This window comes from Culex pipiens, chromosome 2, assembly GCF_016801865.2.
Source record: "Culex pipiens pallens isolate TS chromosome 2, TS_CPP_V2, whole genome shotgun sequence".
NCBI classification, from domain to species: Eukaryota; Metazoa; Arthropoda; class Insecta; order Diptera; family Culicidae; genus Culex; species Culex pipiens.
In genome coordinates, this window is record NC_068938.1 from 122,628,077 (window position 1) to 122,649,525 (window position 21,449).

General features: G+C 42.2%; 1 protein-coding gene across 4 annotated transcripts in view; it reads right to left on the reverse strand.

Annotated features, from left to right (window-relative positions):
* Positions 1 to 17,134, reverse strand: part of LOC120419584 (optomotor-blind protein) — a 255,389-nt gene extending 238,255 nt beyond the window's left edge. The window contains exons 1-2 of one of the 4 annotated variants that reach the window (XM_052706870.1): positions 16,341 to 17,134; positions 212 to 3,289 (exon numbers count right to left, since the gene is read on the reverse strand). In XM_052706870.1, coding sequence (XP_052562830.1) covers positions 212 to 825 — 614 coding nt within the window. In that variant the 5' untranslated portion in view covers positions 826 to 3,289; positions 16,341 to 17,134. The remainder of the gene's footprint in view (positions 1 to 211; positions 3,290 to 16,340) is intronic. The other 3 variants (XM_052706869.1, XM_052706872.1, XM_052706871.1) reach the window with 3 other exon arrangements.
* Positions 17,135 to 21,449: the final 4,315 nt, after the last annotated feature.

The following is a 21,449-nucleotide window of genomic DNA, read 5'->3' on the forward strand; positions in this document are numbered from 1 at the left end:
CTACTTCCTCAGTTGAAAACGCTTTTTATCAGCTGTAATTGCACGTCAAAGTGCTGATATGACAACATTATAGGCACGATGGAGTTAGATACTGTTCCCCTAAATCAAAGATAACTAGATCAATTCAGTAACACATCACGCTTGAAATTTCTCACTGCCCAAAAAAAGCCGTCGGCTCTCATTTCTGTCCCGTTTTATAAATCTCACTCACCTGCCACTCTTCGTGATGACCATCTCGGTGCCCAGCTTGTGGAACTTCTCCCACAGCTCCTTGCCCTCCAGGGTCACCTTGGGGTCGTCCACGACCCCATCGTCCTCGGGTTGGAGCGCCCGCAGCGGTCTCATCGCCGGATGGTGCTGATGGGCGGCCACCGCGGCCATGACCACGTCCTCGGCTGTCGTGTACGCGGCCCCCAGCGGATGGTGCGGATGCGGGTGATGCGGCGGGAGCTTCGGTAGCAGGGCCCCGGGGTACAGGTGGCCCGGATGACCACCGTGTCCGCCGCCGGAGAGGGCCGCGAGGGCAGCCGCGGGAAAGTACGGCGAGTTGGCCGCTGCGGCTCCCGCGGCTACGGCCGTTGCAGCGGCGGCGGCGGCGGCTGCTGCTGCCGTCGTTGTGCCAGGCGTTCCGGGACCACTGGCGCCGGGCGCTCCGGTGCCACCACTCGGCGAGTTCTGTCCTTGGGGCGGTGAGCCCGCAGTCAGCAGCGACGACACGCTGAAGTCAGTGGGTCGCGGTAGCTGCAGGAATGGATGATAGGCCATTCCCTTCGCCGGCCTACTGAATTCGTCAGATTGGAGTAATTCTTGACCGTCGTATCTCATCACAACATCACCCGAGAGTACGCACGCGGCCGTTTTAGCTTCTTCTTCCGCTCCGCTGCTTCCGGATTTTTGTTTCGGTAGCGTCGGCACTTAGTTTTCCAGCGTTTGTCACTCGGATCTTCACAGATTCTTCAAACTCTTCACTTGTTTGCTCACCTAACCACGCTAAATTTCTCTCAAATTCCCTCAAAGTAACTTCACAGTACGGTCACGTAGATCTCGTTCAACTCTCATGGTCTCCCGGTGGACCACCCCCGAACAAAAACACCAATTTTTTCGTCACTGTATTTCAATCCGCTCACCCTGCGGTAAATTTGCACTCCACGCTAACGCTGAGCGTAATTTTCGGCCTGCTTCGATTTCGTTTACTTTATCCGATTCCGCGAAAAATTTCACGCTCCTACTCGCGCGCTTCACGCCGCCAACTGTGATCGGGCGCAAAAAAGGCGCGCGCGGTGCCCCGTGAATTGGCGTGACACTGTCACACCACCCGAGATTTTTGCACGATGACCGCGTCGCGGGTGTGGGTGGTGGGGTGGTGTGCGTGTGAGGTGGCAGGAGGGGGGGGGGGGGTTCACGGCTGGAGGCTGCACGACGACGACGACGACGGCGACGACGAGAGCGAGAAGAAAAAAACGAAACAAAAACACTACAACAACAACAACGATGCTAACTTCACGCCGGCCGTGTATGAACTGGTTACCGCTGCTGCGACAAACTAAGCGCTTGGTGTCTGGTTTTTGGTGTCTGTAATCACACCTTTCGTGTCGGACTGGTGTCCGGGGGCCGCACCCCTCTGGCCCTCTCGCTCGCTCGCACACACACACGCTCACTCACTGCGGTGTGTGGTGTCGTCCGTAAACGTGGCCACTCCCTCTATTTTGTGTGATAATCGTCGCGGATTGGTGTGTCGCAGCCAATCGGGGTGTACACACTAACATTCGGATTAGGGAGAAGTAAAAAAAAAAGAAAACTCTTGTGTGTGAAGTCGCCCTCAAGAAGAGGACAAAAACCGGTCTCTTCCGAGATTACGACGACCACGACGACGGCACCACTTTGGGGCGATCAAAGTGAGCAAGGGGGGGTTCGACGGGTAGGGGGGCTCCAGTCCGATTATTAAAGAAGGCTTTGACTTTTTTTTTTCGTCTTCCTACTCTCCCCACACTGTCTCTCACACTCTCTGCCAGGGTGCCCTTCTCCCTCTCGTTAGCTCTCTCTCTCTCTCTTTCGCTAGCTCAATGCCCGCTTGGATCACGTGAGCGCGTGTATTTGTGTGTTTTGTGTTATTTATTTTCTTTTGCCGCCGTTGTTTATTATTCTTCCAACCTTTTTTCGCTCTCCCCCCTCGGGTGGTGGTGGGTTGTTTGCCGTCGTTGGCGACGGTGTGTGCGTGTCTTTTGTGGCGCGGCGGTTGACACACTCACACTAGCGCACACTAGGTGTAATGTAATTTGATATTATTTCACACCAACACAGCGACGCGACGCCTGCCTAGCTCGGCGAAAAAAAAAATCACGACGTCGATTTATGCGCAATAGGGACACTTTTTGTTCTCGTCCTTTTGTCAGTCCAGGCTTGTATGTGCGTTCGCTTTGTTTGTATTAGTTCGGTGACACTTCCTCACCGCGTCTCAACACTCACCCCGGAAAGTTTTTCCGCTTTTCCACGACGGAAGATGGGGAGCAGCACACACCCATACACCCGCAGCCCAGGCTCTTGCTCCCACTCTGCCCCACTACACAAACAAACGCTCGTAGTAGTAGGCGACGCTACAGCAGCCCCCACTCTCTTTGCTCTGCTCGGTGTGGTGTGGTGTGAATACTGAGTGTGGTGGATCCGACACTTACATTTCACCGCCTCCACCGCGCGTTGATTTTCCACACCACTAGCCTGCTACGATCGATGGGTGGGTGGGTTGGCTGCGAGAAGGGGGGAGTACCGGAGTGGTGGGCATTACCCACACCCGCAGATTGACGTAAAATTTACCAAATTCATTATTACACTCCGAGCTGTGATTTTTCTCTCCGTGCGTGTGCGTAAGGATATCGGTTTCGATCCTTCTTCTTCCGTTTTTTGCCTACTCTTCGCTTCTTCCTCTTGGTCCTTTCCCAGAAAACTTCCTGCGGGCCCTGCTTCGAACCCCGAGAAAAAGTTGGATGCGAGAGTTTTTAACGCTTCAGTTGAGCTGAATTTGTCCGAAAATAATTTCGGTCTTTATTGATTTTTTGTCTATTCCACACAAAACACACGCACAAACGCACTCACTCACTGTGCAAACACATTTGCTTCTTCTTGGAAAATTTATTGTTCGATATCTTCTTTCAGCTTCGATGATGGCGCAGCTTCATTGTTCTCTATTTCCTTTACAAGGGAAAGAATTTCACTCACTTTTCTACTTTTCTTCTTGCTGAATTGGAGTGTGTGTTTTCGATGGCAGCCACTAATGTGACGCTAGTTTTTTTTCCTGTGAAGGTATGAATTATTTTGGGTGATTTTGAAACTTTTATTTGGTTCGAATGTGTCGATGATTTTGTAGTTACTGAATATTTTAAAGTAGATTCCGATATACTTTTTTACATCAAATGAAATAAGATTGACCAACGGCGTGAAAAAGGTTTAAGTGTGAAATAAATTAGTTCATTAAAAATTATGTAATATTACACGCAGAAATATTAATATAAAGTCGATTAATGAACTGAGGTACACGATTATTGACAAATATGAATGTGATTATTGACAAATATGAATGTTTGTTATTGAAAGAAAGTCGACACAGTAAAATTTGATTTTAAAAATTGTAGAGATGATCCTACTATGATGGAGAATAGCATTTTCAATCAGAAGTTTTCAATGCCGGATTTTTTGTATACCAGTTATTAGAATATTTTGTCCCATTTTTCTCAAAATTGAAAACATAGACGAATTCTTTTATTTAGGAAGGTGATAAAATTAAATGATTTAGAAATCTGGAGAGAAAAAAGACAAACATTTCACCGAAATGGCATGTCAATAATGATACAGCCCAAACTCGATTATCCGAAGGCCTCGGAAATATTTCACTTTGGATAATCAAGTCTACGAATAACTAAATTACGAAAAATAAATTTCCGTTGTTTTATTTTTGATGGTCGAACTAAAGAATGACCCATAAACTACACTAAAATGATTTAGATTTTTTTTATCCAAGATGGTCCAAAAATAGCGGTGATGAAATATTGAAAACATGCATTTTTCAATTCAAAACGCAATCAAATATTCAAATTTGACTAAAATGGGGTCACTGAATTCGAATTTGATATTAAAAGTAAGACAATATAAAAATATGAAAAAAAAACATTTTTTTGTCATGGTTCGATTATTCCAAGACCCGTACAAACCTTCGGTTAATCGAACGTCTGATGATCAAATCTTCGGATAATTAAGTCTGGACTGTAGATGAAAAAATTTCAATTATAAAAAACTTGTCGTTACAAAATTCAAGCATTGCATTGAAACAATATCTTTGTGCGGCGATTAATTGGAACGCAGAATTCATTTTTTTCTCAAAATTATTTATATAAATAAATATTAATTAAGGTCGGTTTTACGGTTCAGTGATTGCAAATGTCCAAAAAATAGACTCTTTATATTTTCACTCAATTAAAAACAGTACTCAATTGATATGCTCAAAAATTAAATGAAAACATTAATTTAGAGGATTATTTAAATATTCTCAAAATGACATTATTTTCTCATCTAAATAAGTTCTATTAAAAAAAGGAATGCATTTCGGCTTTTTTTTGGGTGATTTTTCTACTTAGTCAAGATAAAACTAGTGTCAAAATAAAAGAAATGTGTTTTTGAAACACAATTTGAAAATATCTTCAAATTTAAAGGCATTCTCGGTAGAAAAAATTCACACACAATTTTTACACTTCATTAAGTGTAATATAATCGATATTTTTTTATATCAAGTTTCGGGCTGAATTCCAATTTTTCTATCAATAGCATCTTTAATTATATATGCATTTTGCTTAAAAGATAACAAACTTAGTACAGTCCAGACTCGATTATCCGGAGCCTCGGTTATCCGAAGTTTCGATTATCCGAAGGTTTTGGGCTTCGGATAATCGAATCACGAACATATTTTTTTGTTTTTTTTTTATTTTTTATTTTCTTACTTTAAACATTAAATTCGAGTTCTGCGTCCCCGTTTTAGTCAAATCTGAAAGGTTGATTGCATGTACAATTTGAAAAATGCATTTTTTCCTAATATTTTATCATCGCCATTTTGGCCGCTATCTTTGATTTAAAAATTCTTAATTATTTTAGAGTAGTTCGAGGGTCATACTAAATTCGAAAATAAGACATCGAAATTTTGTTTGATAAGATTATCCGAAGTTTCGATTTTCCGAAGTAAAATTTCGGATAATCGAGTCTGGACTGGACTGTAACTAAATGATTATTTTTTTTTCTTGAAAACATAAATAGTAACCTTAGCCATGGAACATGCCATTTAAAAAAAGGAACCCGAAAATTCAAAATAAGACATATGATTGCATCTATTTCTTATGACACTATAGAAAGAACAATTCTATTATAATAATTAGGATTAATAAAATTTGCCAGGGCCTGTTTGTTTTTAATTCCAACAAAGTTTGAAATAGGTCAAACAAAATTCCATATTCCTCCAACTGTGCAACACGAAAAGCATAATTAAAAATGTTATGGGGTGCATAAAAACCGCATAATTTGGGCTTTTTTAACACCTTAACTCCTGAGCCCAAGAAAAACGGCTCCCCTTTTTGTAGAGCTTTGAAATTTCTCTTCCTCATTGTAAACAAGTTAAATTATTATTTAAAGAAAGGTTTAAGAATCGAATTTCTTTATGCTGTGTAATTTGTGAGTGCTGCAATGTTTTATGATTTTTTTTAATTTTTAGTAGATTTATCTATTTTCTTCATTTGAGACGCAATCTTGAGCATCTTGATTCGAACAATAATACACAAAGTTTTTGCAAAATTCTAATAATTATTTTTCAAATTATTTGCAAAGTTGCATGGAACAAGTTTGCTTAGAATTAAAGGTTTTTTTATTTTATTAAATTTTAAAGATAAAAAAGATGAATTAGAATTTATCCACGATTGTGAGTGGTTCCATAAAAAAAATCCACTCCTGGCGAATGATGAATGCTGCTGCAGTTGACGATACTAAGGTTTAGAACGAGTGCATGTATCTGAAACAAGTGGACACAATTTAAATTAACAAGCGCAGGTGTAAGCTTGGCACTCCAATTTGCTTCAAGCGAAGCAGAATGCTATTCTAGAATAATGTCGTGTACGGTGTGATTTGACTTTCCGGCTAGTGCGTCTTTTCGAAGAGTAACATGAATTGACTTAATTATAAAAACAAAACAAGTTCTCTTTAATTGCTATAGCTTGCACTTGTTCAGGATCTTTCTTAAAAAAACATGTCAAGCGAATATCAAGGCGTGTTACTCAGCTGTCACGTGCGCTCAAAAGAAAAAAATTACAAAATTTTCCGCGCAATTCAAATTATAGTTTTATTTTATGTGAATCTGCTAACAATTGTCCGTTTGTCAAAATATAAGGCCGATGCAAATATTTAAAAAAGTTTTTGTCCCTCGGCCCTGCCCGAGGTCAAGGGGGGGGGGCAATAAAATAAAAAAAATATAAAAATTTTAATAACAAGCCATAGTCTTCACATTTAAATGAAAAAAAGGGTTTTAAAATGCATTTTACACTAGTTCAGTTGTTTTGCAATCATTAGTTTTCAAAAAATCTAAGATCTGACAAAAACAAAAATTGTATCGAAAAAAAAGATTTTGCATCGAAAATTTTCAAAAATTTTTAAGATTTTCTAATAAACCCAAACATGCTAAAAATGATTTTAGACGCAGGAGAATGTATTTTAATTTGATTTCAGTTGGTTGCACTTGAATTTTCATTGAAATTTTGAAGTTTATTGTAAAAATATTTTTTTGCCCCCTGATTTTTCGGGCCAATATTTGTACCAGCCTAGTTAAAAAAAAAATTAATTTTTATTAGTTATTAAACCCGTAGATAAAACCAGAAAAGCTCCTTAAAGCCATTTTCTCATATCAACTCATAAACTTTGCCATTTCAAATCGCTAAAATCGGCTATAAGGAGTTTGTAAAAATTGTTATGAAAGTAAATTGGCAAAGTATTTGGTAGTTTCAGAACATTTAATTGTACCTGGTACCTGGTAGTTTATGGCTTGTTCCATGTTACACTCTTCTCTATTGTATTAATCTTTACAACTGAACCCCATTCTGGCGGTTTTTGATCAAAAATTTACCAGTATCCATTTTTAAATAATATTGAATCTTTAAAAAGCATTGGAATGAAGAATTCTTTGATGAAAAACCAAAAACCTTGGTTGGAAGTTTTACTTGTTTGATAGAAAAATAGAAAATCCCTTTAAAAATGGGTTATTCACTTCTCCCATTGAACTTCAGTTGAGAAAAAAATCAATAACTATTTGACATTGTTTGACCAGCAAACCATGTAGAATCTGTAAGTTAAGCATTAGAGAGCTCAAAACTTCAATGCTGTATGCAGGGCTGCCAGGTTGCTAGATAAATCAGGCATTGTCAGATTTTTTGAGTGACAATTTGAAAAAAATCTGTTTCTTAAAGACTTTGTTATGTTGATGAAAAGTGCAAATACACCATGGCTTGAAAAGTGCAAATACACCATGGCTTTCTGTTCAGACCTGGTAACCCTTGGTTTGTTCAAAGATCTTCAAATTTTTAATAAAAATAGAAGTCAAATCAACTTAAAACAATCTAAAACTCATTTTTCTGCATTTATAATCATATTTAGCATGTTTGGGCTGGATTAAAATTATTTTGAATTTTTATTGAATTCCAATGTACAGCACCGCAAAAACTTTTGTTTTGCAAAAATATAAATTTTCGTCAATACTTAGTTATTTTGGAAACTAATGATTGCAAAACAACTGGGCAGGTGTAAAATGCATTTTTAAACACTTTGTTCATTCAAATGTTGAAACCATGGCTTGTAAATTCAATGTCGACTTTGGTCAGAGTCGAGGGACATAAACTTAAAAAATATTTGCAACGGCCTAAATCAAATTAGCAAAAATCCAGGTCTATCATTGAATATCCCGCTTTATGGATACTTAGATGGTCTTATGTAATATTTATAAAATGCGAAGCTAATTTTCAAGTAAAAATAGTAGTAGTGTCGTTGAAGACCAATTTGAAAAAAATCGCTTTAAACGGGCTAACTATAAATACCACAGACAGAGAAGATTTTATATATAATAAAAAAATAATTTCATTCTGCCAAATAATACCAAATGTAATAAGAGGAATTTTTATCTCACGAAAGTAAAAGGTTTTTTTTAATACCTGTCTTAATGTGTTGCAAGATATTCCGAATTGCGTTTAAAAAAAATCATACAACTATACAACTTTGTTAAAGTACCTAGGTGCAATAGGATGATATTAAAAATGTTACGATATGCCTTAAAAAATCTGTAAGTTTAAATTGTTGAAAATAAATTCATGGAAAAATCAATAAAATGATTAAACAAAACTGTTATGTTGTTATAATAATAAAAAAACGTTACTTAATCCACCCTTAGGTGGTAGTTGCCTTCCTCACATTTAGAGGGTAATGCTATCAAAAATAGATACACACCCAGATCGAAAGTCCGTCAACCCACGATGTTTTGTAAGGCAACGATGTTTTTAGGAAATTTCGATGAACTGTATGCTACGCGTTAGAGCGAAAGAGAAAACATGCTTTGTATTTTCATCGAAGTTTCGCTTAGCATGCTATCTCACTCCTTCATGTTTGCGAATTTTTCGGCAGTTCTGTCAAACCTTGTCAAACGAAGAAAAAAAAAAAACAGCATGGCGAGCACGTTTGCTGCATCACGAAAATTTGGTGGTCAGCTTTTCCGGGTTTGTTCCGGGTTGTAGGTGGAACTGGCCAACAAACACCCGCAGATTCTCGCCATGTTGATAAGGAGTGGTTTTTAAAGGTAAATTATAGGCTGTCTGTTTTTATTAGCTGTAAACTTTTTCAATTTCAGGGCCAAGTTATCAGAAAGGAGGCAAACTCCACTGAAATTCGCAAACCTCCGGTGTGATTCCGCTTTCCGTTTTAAAAGGATCAAAAAGCTGGCCGACGCTCCACGATGTCCATCGATTTTAACGTGTTTGGTCAGCTGGCCGTCGTAAATTGTGTCTGCAAACTCAACACGGGAACTTCCCCCGGAATGCGGTTTTAGGGACGGTTCCACTTCCGGTTTTTGCTTATCTCAGTGTAATAATTTCATTTTTTTCTCTTTAAACAGGTTGATGCCGCCCGGAATTGTCACGAGGGACGATCATGGCCGACGGGCGGTCGCCACCCTACAAGTGCCCTCGGAAATCGTTCCAAAGCCGGAATTGGTTAGAAAGACGGTTCCGGCTCTACAAGTGTTCCCAAAGCGACGGTTGAGATGCTCCACGAACGCGTCCAGGTTCGGTTGACGAAGACGGATCCACGTACTTGTCCACAAGCGGTCCAACGCAGGTTCTCCGACAAACTTCAGAACCACGTCAACGAATACGACGCCGGAACCGACCTCCCGAGGCGTCATCAACATGATTCAGCTGCCGAGTTCGAGCCGGAAAAGGCCGTGTTGTGTGCCACCTCTTTGACCTGGAAGAATGTGAAAGTTAGTGGTGCAAAAAGCCGCTGACATCGCGAACAACCGCAACCTCCAAGGTTGGCCACTCGCAGAAGCGAGACCAGTACCGGGATCACAACGATCACCGGCTCCGATGAGGCCAAGGAATGTCTCAAGTTGCGTCGCGAGGAGGACCAGCGAAGGAAGATGGAACGCAAGCAGGTCGCGGCCAGGAAGCTGCAGGAGTTGGACAAATGCAACCCCCAAGGTTGGCCGCCCGGCTGCAGCGAGACCAGCACCAGGATCACAACGACCATATTTGCCGACGGAGGCGTTCATGCAGCCGGAGATTGTCGTTCAGCGGCCCTTAATCGACCATCAGTCGACTACCACCGCCCTCGCAATAGAATGGCCACGCCGGCGTCGGAGGACGTGGACTGAACGCCGAGTCCAAGGAACGCTTCAATTTGCGTCGCGAGGAGAACCAGCGAAGGAAGATGGAACACCAGCAGGCCTCGGCCAGGAAGCTGCTGGAGCTGGATTAGAAGCTGAAGAGTATGAAGGATAAAATATAGAAGAACAGAAGCTGAAGAGTATGAAGGGTAGAAGAGATCAACACGAGCGGAACACGATCAATTTGTCGGACGCGGCCTTGCTTAATCTGCCAGCGTCGTGCTACAAAATATCAAATTCTTCCAAGTTTTCCAAAGCCAGTTGCAGCGGAACTGGCCGCATAATCCAGTGCAGTTATAATAGAACCGCTGGTGCGCCGGAAGCACCGCAAGCTGAGCGAATTCGCCGAGATGCGGCGGTCAACACGAGCTATCTGGCAGTCCAAGTATAAGAGAAGACGAATAGGAACAGCAGGAGGTGGTCAAGAGCGCAGAGAAGGTCATCGATCCGTCGCCCTGTGGTCAACATTCGAGAGGACGGTCGTAAGAACATGCCAAGGACGGTGATCTCTGCCGATCAATTCGATACCAGAGTGAATCACCCGATGGTCCCGGGAGGTCATCTAGTTTTTTAACGGAGTCTGTAGCAGTCACGAAGACGGTGGCCGGCAAAACCTGGCCCAACGCGAACAGAGGGATTTTGGTGAGAACAAATTCAAATGCATTCGAATAAGTTATCATAATTCCATCATGTTTTCTTTTCTCTTTCTAGATTAGCAGCGTCTCCGAGCTTCTTGTAGACTCAGCAACATCAGCGGAATCGGCACCAGTCACGATTCCTACAACGACGACATGCAACATTACCAGGAACTTTCCGCCACCAAGATCAAGAAGAAGGATAAAAAAATGCCTCGGCGGCCTAAAGATTATATGCTGACCCTGTACAAAACTAAATTTGGCTATCTGGCCGATAACTTTCGGATGATAGTGCGAGTTTCACGGTATAAATTTGAAATCATTTCTTTTCTTTCAAATGTACTCAAATCGGTATGATCTTTACAGAATCGCCACACATAAACGTTTTTCTCAACCAGAATGATCCAAACCAGCATGTGGCCACAAAGCGGTCCCTGGCCGAACTAGAGAAGGGTGAAGATTCCGGCGGCGTTCTAAACTGGGCGAAACACTCCTCACGCCTGAATAATTTGACAACATCTAGATCGACGTGGGACTTCCGGGAGCGCCCAGCTAGACCACCTCGGATGTGGCGTAGTTGTCGTTGGCAGCGGAATCAGTGCCACTGAAGGACAGGTAAAACATTAATCTTGGAATATTCCAACTCAAGCTAACGTTTCTCTTTTCCAGCTCAATAATTACGGGCAACATTCACCGGAACAACGTCCGGCAATTGCATGAACCGAGAACCAGAATCACATCGAAAATCTTCAGAACCACTTCAACAACTGGATTACGAAAACGAAACCGGTAGGCAACCAAGCTGTCCCAGGCCACCAACCGTGCGCTGATGCTATCGTTAGTGTATCGCGGAGGAAGTTCCGGATCGCTGCAGCCAACGTGGGACGGTCCAAAATCGTACGACGACCGAGACAATCGGCAGAAGGCGGAAGAGTAGGCGATCGCGAGCCTCGCGGACAAATGCAACCTCCAAGGTTGGCCAACCAGCAGCAGCGAAACCTACACCGGGATCACGACGGTCATTGGCGTGACTCTTCGTCGGCGGTGACTCCGTTCATGAATCCGGAGATTGTCGTTCAGCGGCCCATCATCCAGCGTACGAGGCATCGAGCCTATCACCAAGAACGACTGATTTCAACTAGAATTTAAAGTTTTCGGATGACGAGTCCCGCCGAAGTCGCGCCAACAACAGTAACAACTTCACTACCGGGAAGAGGACAAGCGCATGGATTAAAGTCGCGAAGACGCGAGTAGGACCGACTGGAGCAGGATCAACGCGAACGCTAACGCCAAGAGCGTGAATCGGCCGTCCATCAACGGCCGCCGCTCTTGCAACAGAATAGCCACGTCGGCGACGGAAGTCGTAGAAACTGGACGCCGAGGCCGAGGAACGTCTCAAATTGCATCTTCCCCGCGAAGAGAGGAACGCAAGCAGGCCGTGGCCATGAAACTGCAGCAACTGGAGCAGAAGCTGAAGAGTTGAAGGCAAAGGACCGGGTCACCGGTCAAGAACGGCCATAAGGATCAGCAGAACGAGCTTCCAAACTGATCTACCGTCGTGTTTCAATAAGCGTAAACTAGAGCGAAATCTTTCCGGAACATTTTGCACGGATGTCAACCGCAGGGTAGTTGAATCGACGAATTTCAGATATGTGGCAACGAAAGACGACCATTTCGAGCCATTGCAAGCACCATCAGCCGTAACAGCAGCAGCAGATCATCTTCGGATCTTGAGAGTGAAACGGAAAAGGTGAACCGTCGACTGGCGCAGGCGGCCATTGCGTTGGCCAAGGAAACCCAGATGCAGCAGTTCTAGCAGTAACACGTTTCGCGTTGATTTGGAGAGCGAGCGAAACTCCGGGAAAGCTGGAGTCGTCGAGATGGAAGAGCAGAAGCCCAGAGAACCAGCTTGGCTGCTGCCGAAGCCTTGGGAAGATTTGGTAGAAGCTGCAGACCGTTTGAAGGACCAGATCAATCGTAACCGGTTCACGTTCCTGGCGCATTCTCCATGCTGCAATCCGGGAATGTCACTCGGGGCGGCCATGGCCTTGTAAGAAACGACGAAAGCAACGCTGCACAGAAGTGGCCCCTGCCCTACAAGTGCCCAGGAAACAACGTTGCTCTCAGACCGGTGGGTCAAATGTTGCACGATCCGTCCCCGGAATCGGTCCCCATTTGCCTGAAGTTTTTCTCTCCTTCCTTACAGTTCAATTCGAGCTTAAAACTATGGAAAATACCGGAGAATTGAGTTAAATTAACTTTATTACTGACAATTTTATGAAAATAAACAAACGAAAAAGCAAAAACGACTGTTTTATTGACAACAAATCGAATGACAGATGACAGAAAAAGAAGAAGAAGAACACAAAAAACAGGTTGATGCGCGTCCGATTTTTCACCATTACGTCGTTCTTACATCGCCCCCGCACGTAGGCCTCTCGCGATGTTCGAACAAGGTTGACAGGTTTACGTTTCGGGTGCAAAATACCTTGATTCGGGTCTGATGCGTGTCTCAAAATCAGACCCGCATCGGCCCCTGTAGGTCTGATCGTCGCTCTGACGATCAGACCCGATCGGCCCCGTATTTCTTACTGGGCAAGGGCGGACCTTTCAGTGTTCTATCAACTTGATTCATTATTCATACCATCAGATTGGGTAGTCAGATCTTCATAATTCAGGGCACTTATGTTCTTATAACTTTAAATAGGCTTGTCAGATCTGCAATCTACTTAACTCGTTGGAAAGGTCTTTTGATTACCTATCCAAAGACAGGTCGCATGATAGACCCGGACAACGTTTTCATCGAAATATATGAGATCCGGTCTCTAAAAAGTTCATAAATAACACTTAAGTGCGCATAACTTTTGATAGGGTTGTCAGATCTTCAATCTTTTGAACTCGTTGGAAAGGTCTTTTGATCACCTATCCATCGACAGGTCGTATGATAGATCCGGACAACGTTTTCATCGAAATATATGAGATCCGGCCTCTAAAAAGTTCATAAATAACACTTAAGTGCGCATAACTTTTGATAGGGTTGTCAGATCTTCAATCTTTTGAACTCGTTGGAAAGGTCTTTCAAATACCTTTCTAAAAATGTATAACATGACGGGGTTTCTTACAAAAACCACCCTTTTTACAATCTTCCGGACTTTTGTTAGAATCGTTTTTTAAGCATAACTTTTGAAGTACTTTACTAAACTTTATAATTTTTAATAGCGACTTATGGGACCCCAAGACGGATCGAATGAGACCAATACGGTCCAAATCGGTTCAGCCAGTGCCGAGATAATCCAGTGCAAATTTTTTTGATCAACATCCCACCACACACACAGACATTTGCTCAGAATGTGATTCTGAGTCGATAAGTATACATGAAGGTGGGTCTAGGAGGTCAAATTAAGAATTTCGTTTTTCGAGTGATTTTATAGCCTTTAAGGTGAGTCCTTATAGCCAGTAAGGTGAGGAAGGCAAAACATTTTTGAGATAAGTCAAACAAAATGATGGGAAAAAGATTATTGTAGCATAAAGTAACAGAAAATAATTCAACTAAGTTACACCCAAAATTCAGAATCGAGATAATCGTTCTCTTAAAATTTATTGAGGGCTCAGTGCCAAAATCGATAGAATAATGGTACCAACTCACACCATCACAACAAATGAGTTCATTCGTTAGTTGAATCAATAAATCTCCAACAAGTGTCATACATCGACTTCTGACTTCTCCATGGTCACCAAGCTGTGGTGGCCGAGGCAGTTAAGTCATTGGATTGGTTTGTCAAAGGTCTCTGGTTCGATTCCCGTTGTCGACACTTTTGGTTTTTTGTTTGACGGATGAACTTTTTTTGCAAATGAACCTCGAGGGAATAGTTCTATCGCCCATCTCGAGCTGTGTTCTCTGCGTCCGTGAATGGTACCACTATTCTCTCGACTCGAGACCATCATTTTCTCGGACTAGCGCTGCCAGTTTTGGGTGTAGGTAGGTCGAAAACCGATGCAAAAAGAGCTTTGTTTACCAATGGCTCTTACGTATTTTATAAAACTCTTTTTTAAAGATTCGTTCGCAATGAAAAGCGTCTATACAAGCCTTGAAAAAGAGAAAATATTGACAGACAGATAGTACTTTTGGAGCGAATGAAATCCAAGTGACCATCGAGGGATCCATTGAGCTAGGAAGAATATCGAGACAAGAAGATAACCGAAGTCAGAGGGATTGAAGGGATTCAAACCCAGCACTCACAGAGAGGACGGGCTCACTTATCTTCACGGCTATCAGACCGATGAAGAGTGATTAAGATAAACGCTTATATCAGCTTGACATGTCGATTATGTAGGTTTCCCATACTGAAGGATATCATATTTCTACACCCAAAGGAAAAATATATCTCAAAATCTGCAACATTGGATTTGCTGCAGAAAATGTCATATTTTATAACATTTTTTGCAGCAAGCCCGTAGATCATTTTTGCCCGCGTGTAAAAATTTCAGCGATCTGCAGTTCTCACCAACACATATAAAGATGGCCCGTCCCCGAGCAACACTCCAAAGAGAAGCATATGTTGGTGCTCTTTCACTCACTTTTCATCAAGCGTCCATGGCGCGGTGGTAGCGTGTCGGATCAATAACCAAGAAGTTGGTGGTTCAATCCTCGTTCTGCTAAGTGTTTTTTTGTGAAATACAACCAAAAAGCCGTCGGTAATGTCGATAATTGTCTGTAACGGGCAAAAATGTCATACTCCTATATCGCAAAAAATGCATGAGGACAGATTTCATGCAGATTCTGATATACTTTCATGCCGCCATGCATCACAATCATGCGACTGCCAGTTGGGTGTAGGTGTAATATTTTAAAATTTGTTAATGGAGATTGTTGTTAACAGTCTGGACCCGAAGCCTGATTTTTCTGTTACATTCTTATTGGAATTCCATATAAACTGTAACGGGAACAGCAGGCACCGGGTCCTGACTATTAAAACCAAGGCAAAATTCATTTTACACCCAGGCTTTTTACGAGGACTACGAACACTGTTTTTTTGCTGTGTACTAGTAAATGTACAAATAATCTGATTTTGGTTAGAGTTTCTTTATCTAAGTTTTAAAAAGAGAAACCCAAAATATTTTTAATATTATTATAAATTTATGCATATTACTATCAACACAGTAGGCACCGGCAGTTCACGCTAAGTCGTTTTATCTAATTTTAGGTAAGTTTTTAAGCAGTGACAAATAGTTTTTAATAGTGGTATTTTAAATACACGTTTCCCCCATGAGTTTGAACAACCCGTTTTAGTCTGAAGCTGGATTCCGGTGACTCAATTCCAATTGGAATTATTTTTGTCATTTTTCTCTATTCAAAAATCAGAACTTACTATTATCGAAGAAGTAACAAGGTTTACATATTTTCATAATAAAGGCTCTTGCTCGCAATACCAACGGCCACAGTTTAACTAACCGTACAAATTTTGTTCATAAATTTGTTGCACACCACACCATCGGCAGCTGTAGCGACAGCACACTACCAGATGACCCTCCTTTTCCGGCCCAAACATGGCCAACAATACATAATTCAAGCACGTTCCACGGCAAGTGTCAATAACACGCACATTGTGAAATATAGTAAGAACAACAAGAACAATTCGACACGTGGTTGCGTTAGTGCAGATTTTTGTTTTGTTTAGATTTTTGTGGTTGAAAATCATTCAGTAACTACAGAACATCGACACAACCGTAATTTTCACATCCAATTATTGTTTCATTACACAAGTCTTCTTCTTGCTTCCTGAGCTCCTCGAAAGTCCAGATCACCCAGCGTGCGGAGCCCTAATTAAACCCTATTCCACACAGTTGTTTCGAGGACCGTTCCGAAATCGTGACTAGGTGATCGGTATCGACAGTTTCCACTCCGGGCAGCAGCACTATCGAAATTCCGCGGAGGTTCACGGGGTTTTTCCCAACCCAAAAACGCGTCCCACGGCGCCAAGCCACGACATTGGTTTGAATCCCAAACCCCCAGCAAAGCCAAGACGCAAACACAACACCGAGGCGACGCGACACGACGAACGTTAAACCGACCGACGACAAAACTCCGAACCCGACGCGTCGTACGAATTTCACACTGACAGCGAGACTGTGCGATCTGGTCAACGCGCCTTCGCCATCCGCCACCGTTGGTGTAAGGTTGAAGTGAAAAGATTTTCATACGCGGGCCCCCGGTACAGCAGAAGCCACCACAGCTTATGTGTTAAAATGTGTTGCTGGTGCTGTGTTTTGGTGGTATTGTTGTTGTTGTTTTTACGTTATTTATTTTTTTGCGCCGATTCGGGAGAGAAAGAGCATACCGCGCGCGCGAATTCACACACCACTATCACACCGCAGCAGCAGCCGAGAAAAGTTTCAGCGCGACGGCTAACGTAGCAGGCCGATGGTAGGAGACACATTAGAAAACCCGACGACAACGACGGCGACGGCGACATCTAGTGGTGGCAAGCCCGGAGATGACAGCGGCCCGATAAGTAGGCGCGAAGAGAGCGCGCATAGAAAAACTCTCCCAGTACGACACGTCTCGGTGGGCCAGGGCGGTGGATCTACTCCGGTGTGAGTATGTTCAATTATAGCGCGCGTGGTATCCAAGGGTACTTGGCACACAGCATCCGCGGCACCCCCCCTTCGCTCCCCGGTCCCGACGGTTCTCGGGGCCACGAACCGTTTCAAAGTCAGGCAAACATTGAGATGACAGCAGGGCGATTACAGCACACCACAGCCGCTGGCCGTTCCTGGAGGGAACGTTCGCGGGCGCCTCCAGCTCCCGTTTCTCAAACGCTCCCCACGCGCCCACCCTTCATTATCTAGGAGCACACATAAAAAGACCCTCGCTCGCTCCTTCCCGCTCCTCCACGAAGTAAAATTATATGTGACAGCAATCTCCGTGTCGATCGAGGCGCCTTTGGCAGCCGCCGAAATCTGTATGTATAACCCCCCGCTCGCTCGCCCGACTGCCCTGCCGCGACCCCACACGCCTTCCCGCAAAACCCTACAACAGCTGTATTGGTGTCGTCGAGCATGGCGATTGGGAGGGGAAACTGCCGCTGCCGCACAGAAACGCGCTTTTTTCCCTCTCCCTCTCTCGTTCTCGCGCGTCTTCTGCTTTTATTTTTAAACACGCCTCTACTCACGGAAAACACCATCATGCGAGAGTGTACGACAGCGAAAACCCTCACACTAGTGTGCGTGAGATCTCGCAGCAAGCCGTGCGCCGGAACGGGACGCTGCCGGCGCAAGCGAGACAAAACATCGCCAAAATGGAAAATGTGCTGTCAGTTTTATGCTCTCGGAACTCACGGAACACGTCCTGCATCGCAGCATGCTGCTTCTTCGCTAGTATTCGTGCGTTGACACACGCACAGAAAAAGGATGCTTGACAAAACTCAGCAAAACCAGTGCACTTGGATGCATTTCGCGGAGAGGACGACACCGGTGTTGGAGCGCAGTAGCATAGCGGTGTGGTGGTGAAGCGACGAGGTGACAGGCAATGGGCTACTGCGATGGTGTGTGGTGAATGTGCCACCATTAAGGACGAACGCAGCGCGCGATTTCTCTACGGTGTGATGGGATTAGACGACACGGGATGGGAAGTGAAAAATGCAACGGTTGCTGCGTTAGGTGGAATGATCATTAAATTAAATGTGCATTGCGCCGTGGAGCATATTTTGTTTGAATGCAACGTCGTACGGGATGTTTTACAGTTGCTGGTTTTCGCGAATGGAGATTGTTGTCGCTGCCGTGGAGTTTTAGAACGAGGAAATGAGGCTGCAACAAGAGCTTCGCTTTTCAGTGCACTATTTGTATAAAAATCTTGTTAATGTAGTGCGTAGAATGAGAAACTGCATCATATTACGAAATGACATAATTATGACTCTCTAAGGAAAACTAGGACTAGGAAGAATGGCATATTCGCGTTCTGCGTTCTGAAAAGAGTCGTACCTTCTTTTTCTCACAAACTTGCCAACCATATTAGTTTTTGCAATTTGTTGCAAGCTGAAGAACTAGGCACGACCAGGAATAACGCATCGTGAATTTTTACACTGCTCAGAATGCTGGTTCGGGTAAATGAGCAAAAATGCGATTAGCATTCATTCCGTAGCGCGTTATATTTGTTTACACTGAAAAAAAAAATAGTACCAAATTCCTAAATTCTAGGAATTTTGGCTCCTTTTCTTATTAAGTAATCCAAAAAATCCGATTACTAAATAAGGGAAAGAGGCAAAATTCCTAGAATAAAGGAATTTGGTACTATTTTTTTTATTTCAGTGTAGGAACCCTTCCAAAAAGCACGGCATATTATTAAATGCAATAATATCGGTTGCATATCTTTCAAAGTTAAAGAATAATCAAACTATTTTATTATCCGCCCTAATTGAAAATTCTATTACAGCTTTTTTTCTATTACATATTGATTTGACTGATAACTTCACTGAAATCAATTCACTACAGTCATTTGGGGTGACATTGGGTCTGGATCGTCCTGGGTGTAGGAGGTGTAACAAAGATTGTCACTGAATCCAGCACTGGCTGAGCCCATTTTGTTAAAGCAGGTCGCATTCGATTCGTACCAACCACATAGATGGAACCAATCAATCTGGTTTGAGCTCATGAAAAAAAATCTGCTATTCACTTGAAATACAATTTTTATGTAATAACAACTCAAGGACAACTTTTATGGGCATCTTTTATGTAATAAGATGTATTTTTTTTATGATTTTTTGATGATTTGGCCTTATCAATGACTTCGATTAAAAGAATTTTCATTGAAAAAGGTAGTTTAGTAGTTTCATATTTAAATTTATTACGTCTTTGGTAGCTCTAGTGCTCTATAAATTTTCAACTATTAACTGTAATTTATCGAACACTTTTAAGCAAATTGACCGTATTCTTCGGGCAAAAATCCTCTTCGAGACATTTAATGATACTAATTCAACTTTCTTCCAATCTGGTCATGGTAAACAAAACGTAAAAAACTCATTTTTGATCTTGGCGGGAAGAGGTTACTTATTTTAATAATTAACAGGAATTTTCGTCAAAAAAGCTTACCAAAATTGTAATAGTTAATTTTCATTCCACAATTTCGTAATTTTGTGTTGCCCAACAAATAAACAAGATCTATTCCCAGTTGTGAATGCTTGAGAAAATAAAATCATCTGAAACAAATCTTGACATGAAGTTTTCAGACGAACCGATTAGGTCAATGAGAACAGTAAATTGAATGAAATAATAAAAATTGAGTTCTTTCTAAGTTCCTTCATTTTTTTGTAAGTTTAAAAAAATACCAAAAAGTTAAGAAAATGTATAGTTACTTCCGTTTGTATTTCGGGAATTCCTGGGAAATTAAAAATTATTTTATTTTTGAGAAATCCCGGGAATTCCCGGGACGGGAAATAGGACGCTATAAGTGACAGTGATATTTTGATGATTTTTTTAATGCTGTCCACATTGAAACACATTTTGCTTCAACAACAGTTGATTATTGTTTCAACGCCAATATTACGACTAAAATTTTTCTGAATTTCATGTTTTTAGTCTATTTTACGAATGATTGTTTACAAACCGGCAAAAATGTCTAAACGTTGCCAGGATAACAAATATATCTTGAGTTTTTTTAAAAGGTCCTGTAATCAATCGTGTGTCATATGATTATACTGCTCCCGATCGCATAAATGCCCATTTGCATTTTCATCATTTGAATTTATACAGTTTGGTTCTAAATCATGAAAACTTTCAGAAAAGCATAAAACAACTTGTTTTAAAAATCTGAAGGAAATTCAGTTTTTTTTTTGAATAACTTTAGGACCTTAAAAAAACTTAAGATACTTTCTTTAACTGTTTAAACGTTAATTTTTTCAAACAATTCAGATCAGGACATTTATCAAGGTATCTATTGTACACAAAGTTTCACTATAAAAAAGTTCAGCATCCTCCAGTTGGTCTAAACTTCCTACAGTCGGAGTAATGTTAAACGCTAAATTTGTATCGCAAAACCAAGCAGCTTGCCTCAGATACGCACAAAAGGTAAATAATATCTATTACACAGGATGTCGACTAAACGCATGCTACCGTTTGCCCGAGAATCACTTCATTTCAGCTGCCGGGATCCGTTCGGTTTTTGCTTTGATCGGCTCTTTCTTGCTTTCCTAAAAAGAAAAAAAAAACACAAAACTTGTATAGCAAAAAACAAACATCAAATCTTCTCCCCAGCATAATTCGCTTTACATGCTGTTTCGTTCAAGCATAATTCCAGCAGCCGACTAAACACCGTCAATACTTGAAATTTCATCAAATTGCCCGTGGTCGTGGTCCAATTTGGCTGCCGGATTTTGAACACCCAGCTTTCGCTAGAATTGGGTGAATCAATAACCTCTGTTTAACCCCCGGGATGAATCACCCGCCGATCGCCGCAATTTCCAATTCCGCGAAAACTGAACTCGGCGGAGGTCGGCTCTTTGGCTGGTTTACTATTTACTCCAAAACAACAAATATATTAATGCGTATTTATCCACTATCCACACTACAGGGTACCCCAAACCTCCCCCTCCACAGAAACCGGATGGCTCAAACGGGCCGGTACCAATTTACATCGAGTGAAGCTCAATTAAACCTACAAACAGTGTGTCGGTCGATATTGACCAGTGGAGTCGACGGCAGTCGGCGATGATCGGGGCAATGTTTGTCCAGTCGAAGAAACCATACATCCGCGTTTGATGAGTGTCGATTGGCCGATCCTGGACTTCTCCAAGGTGTCCAAACAATGGCCACCGTCATCCGATAGCAAGAGGGGTTGGGGGTACATTGGCGAAAGCAACAAACAAGAAGCCCCA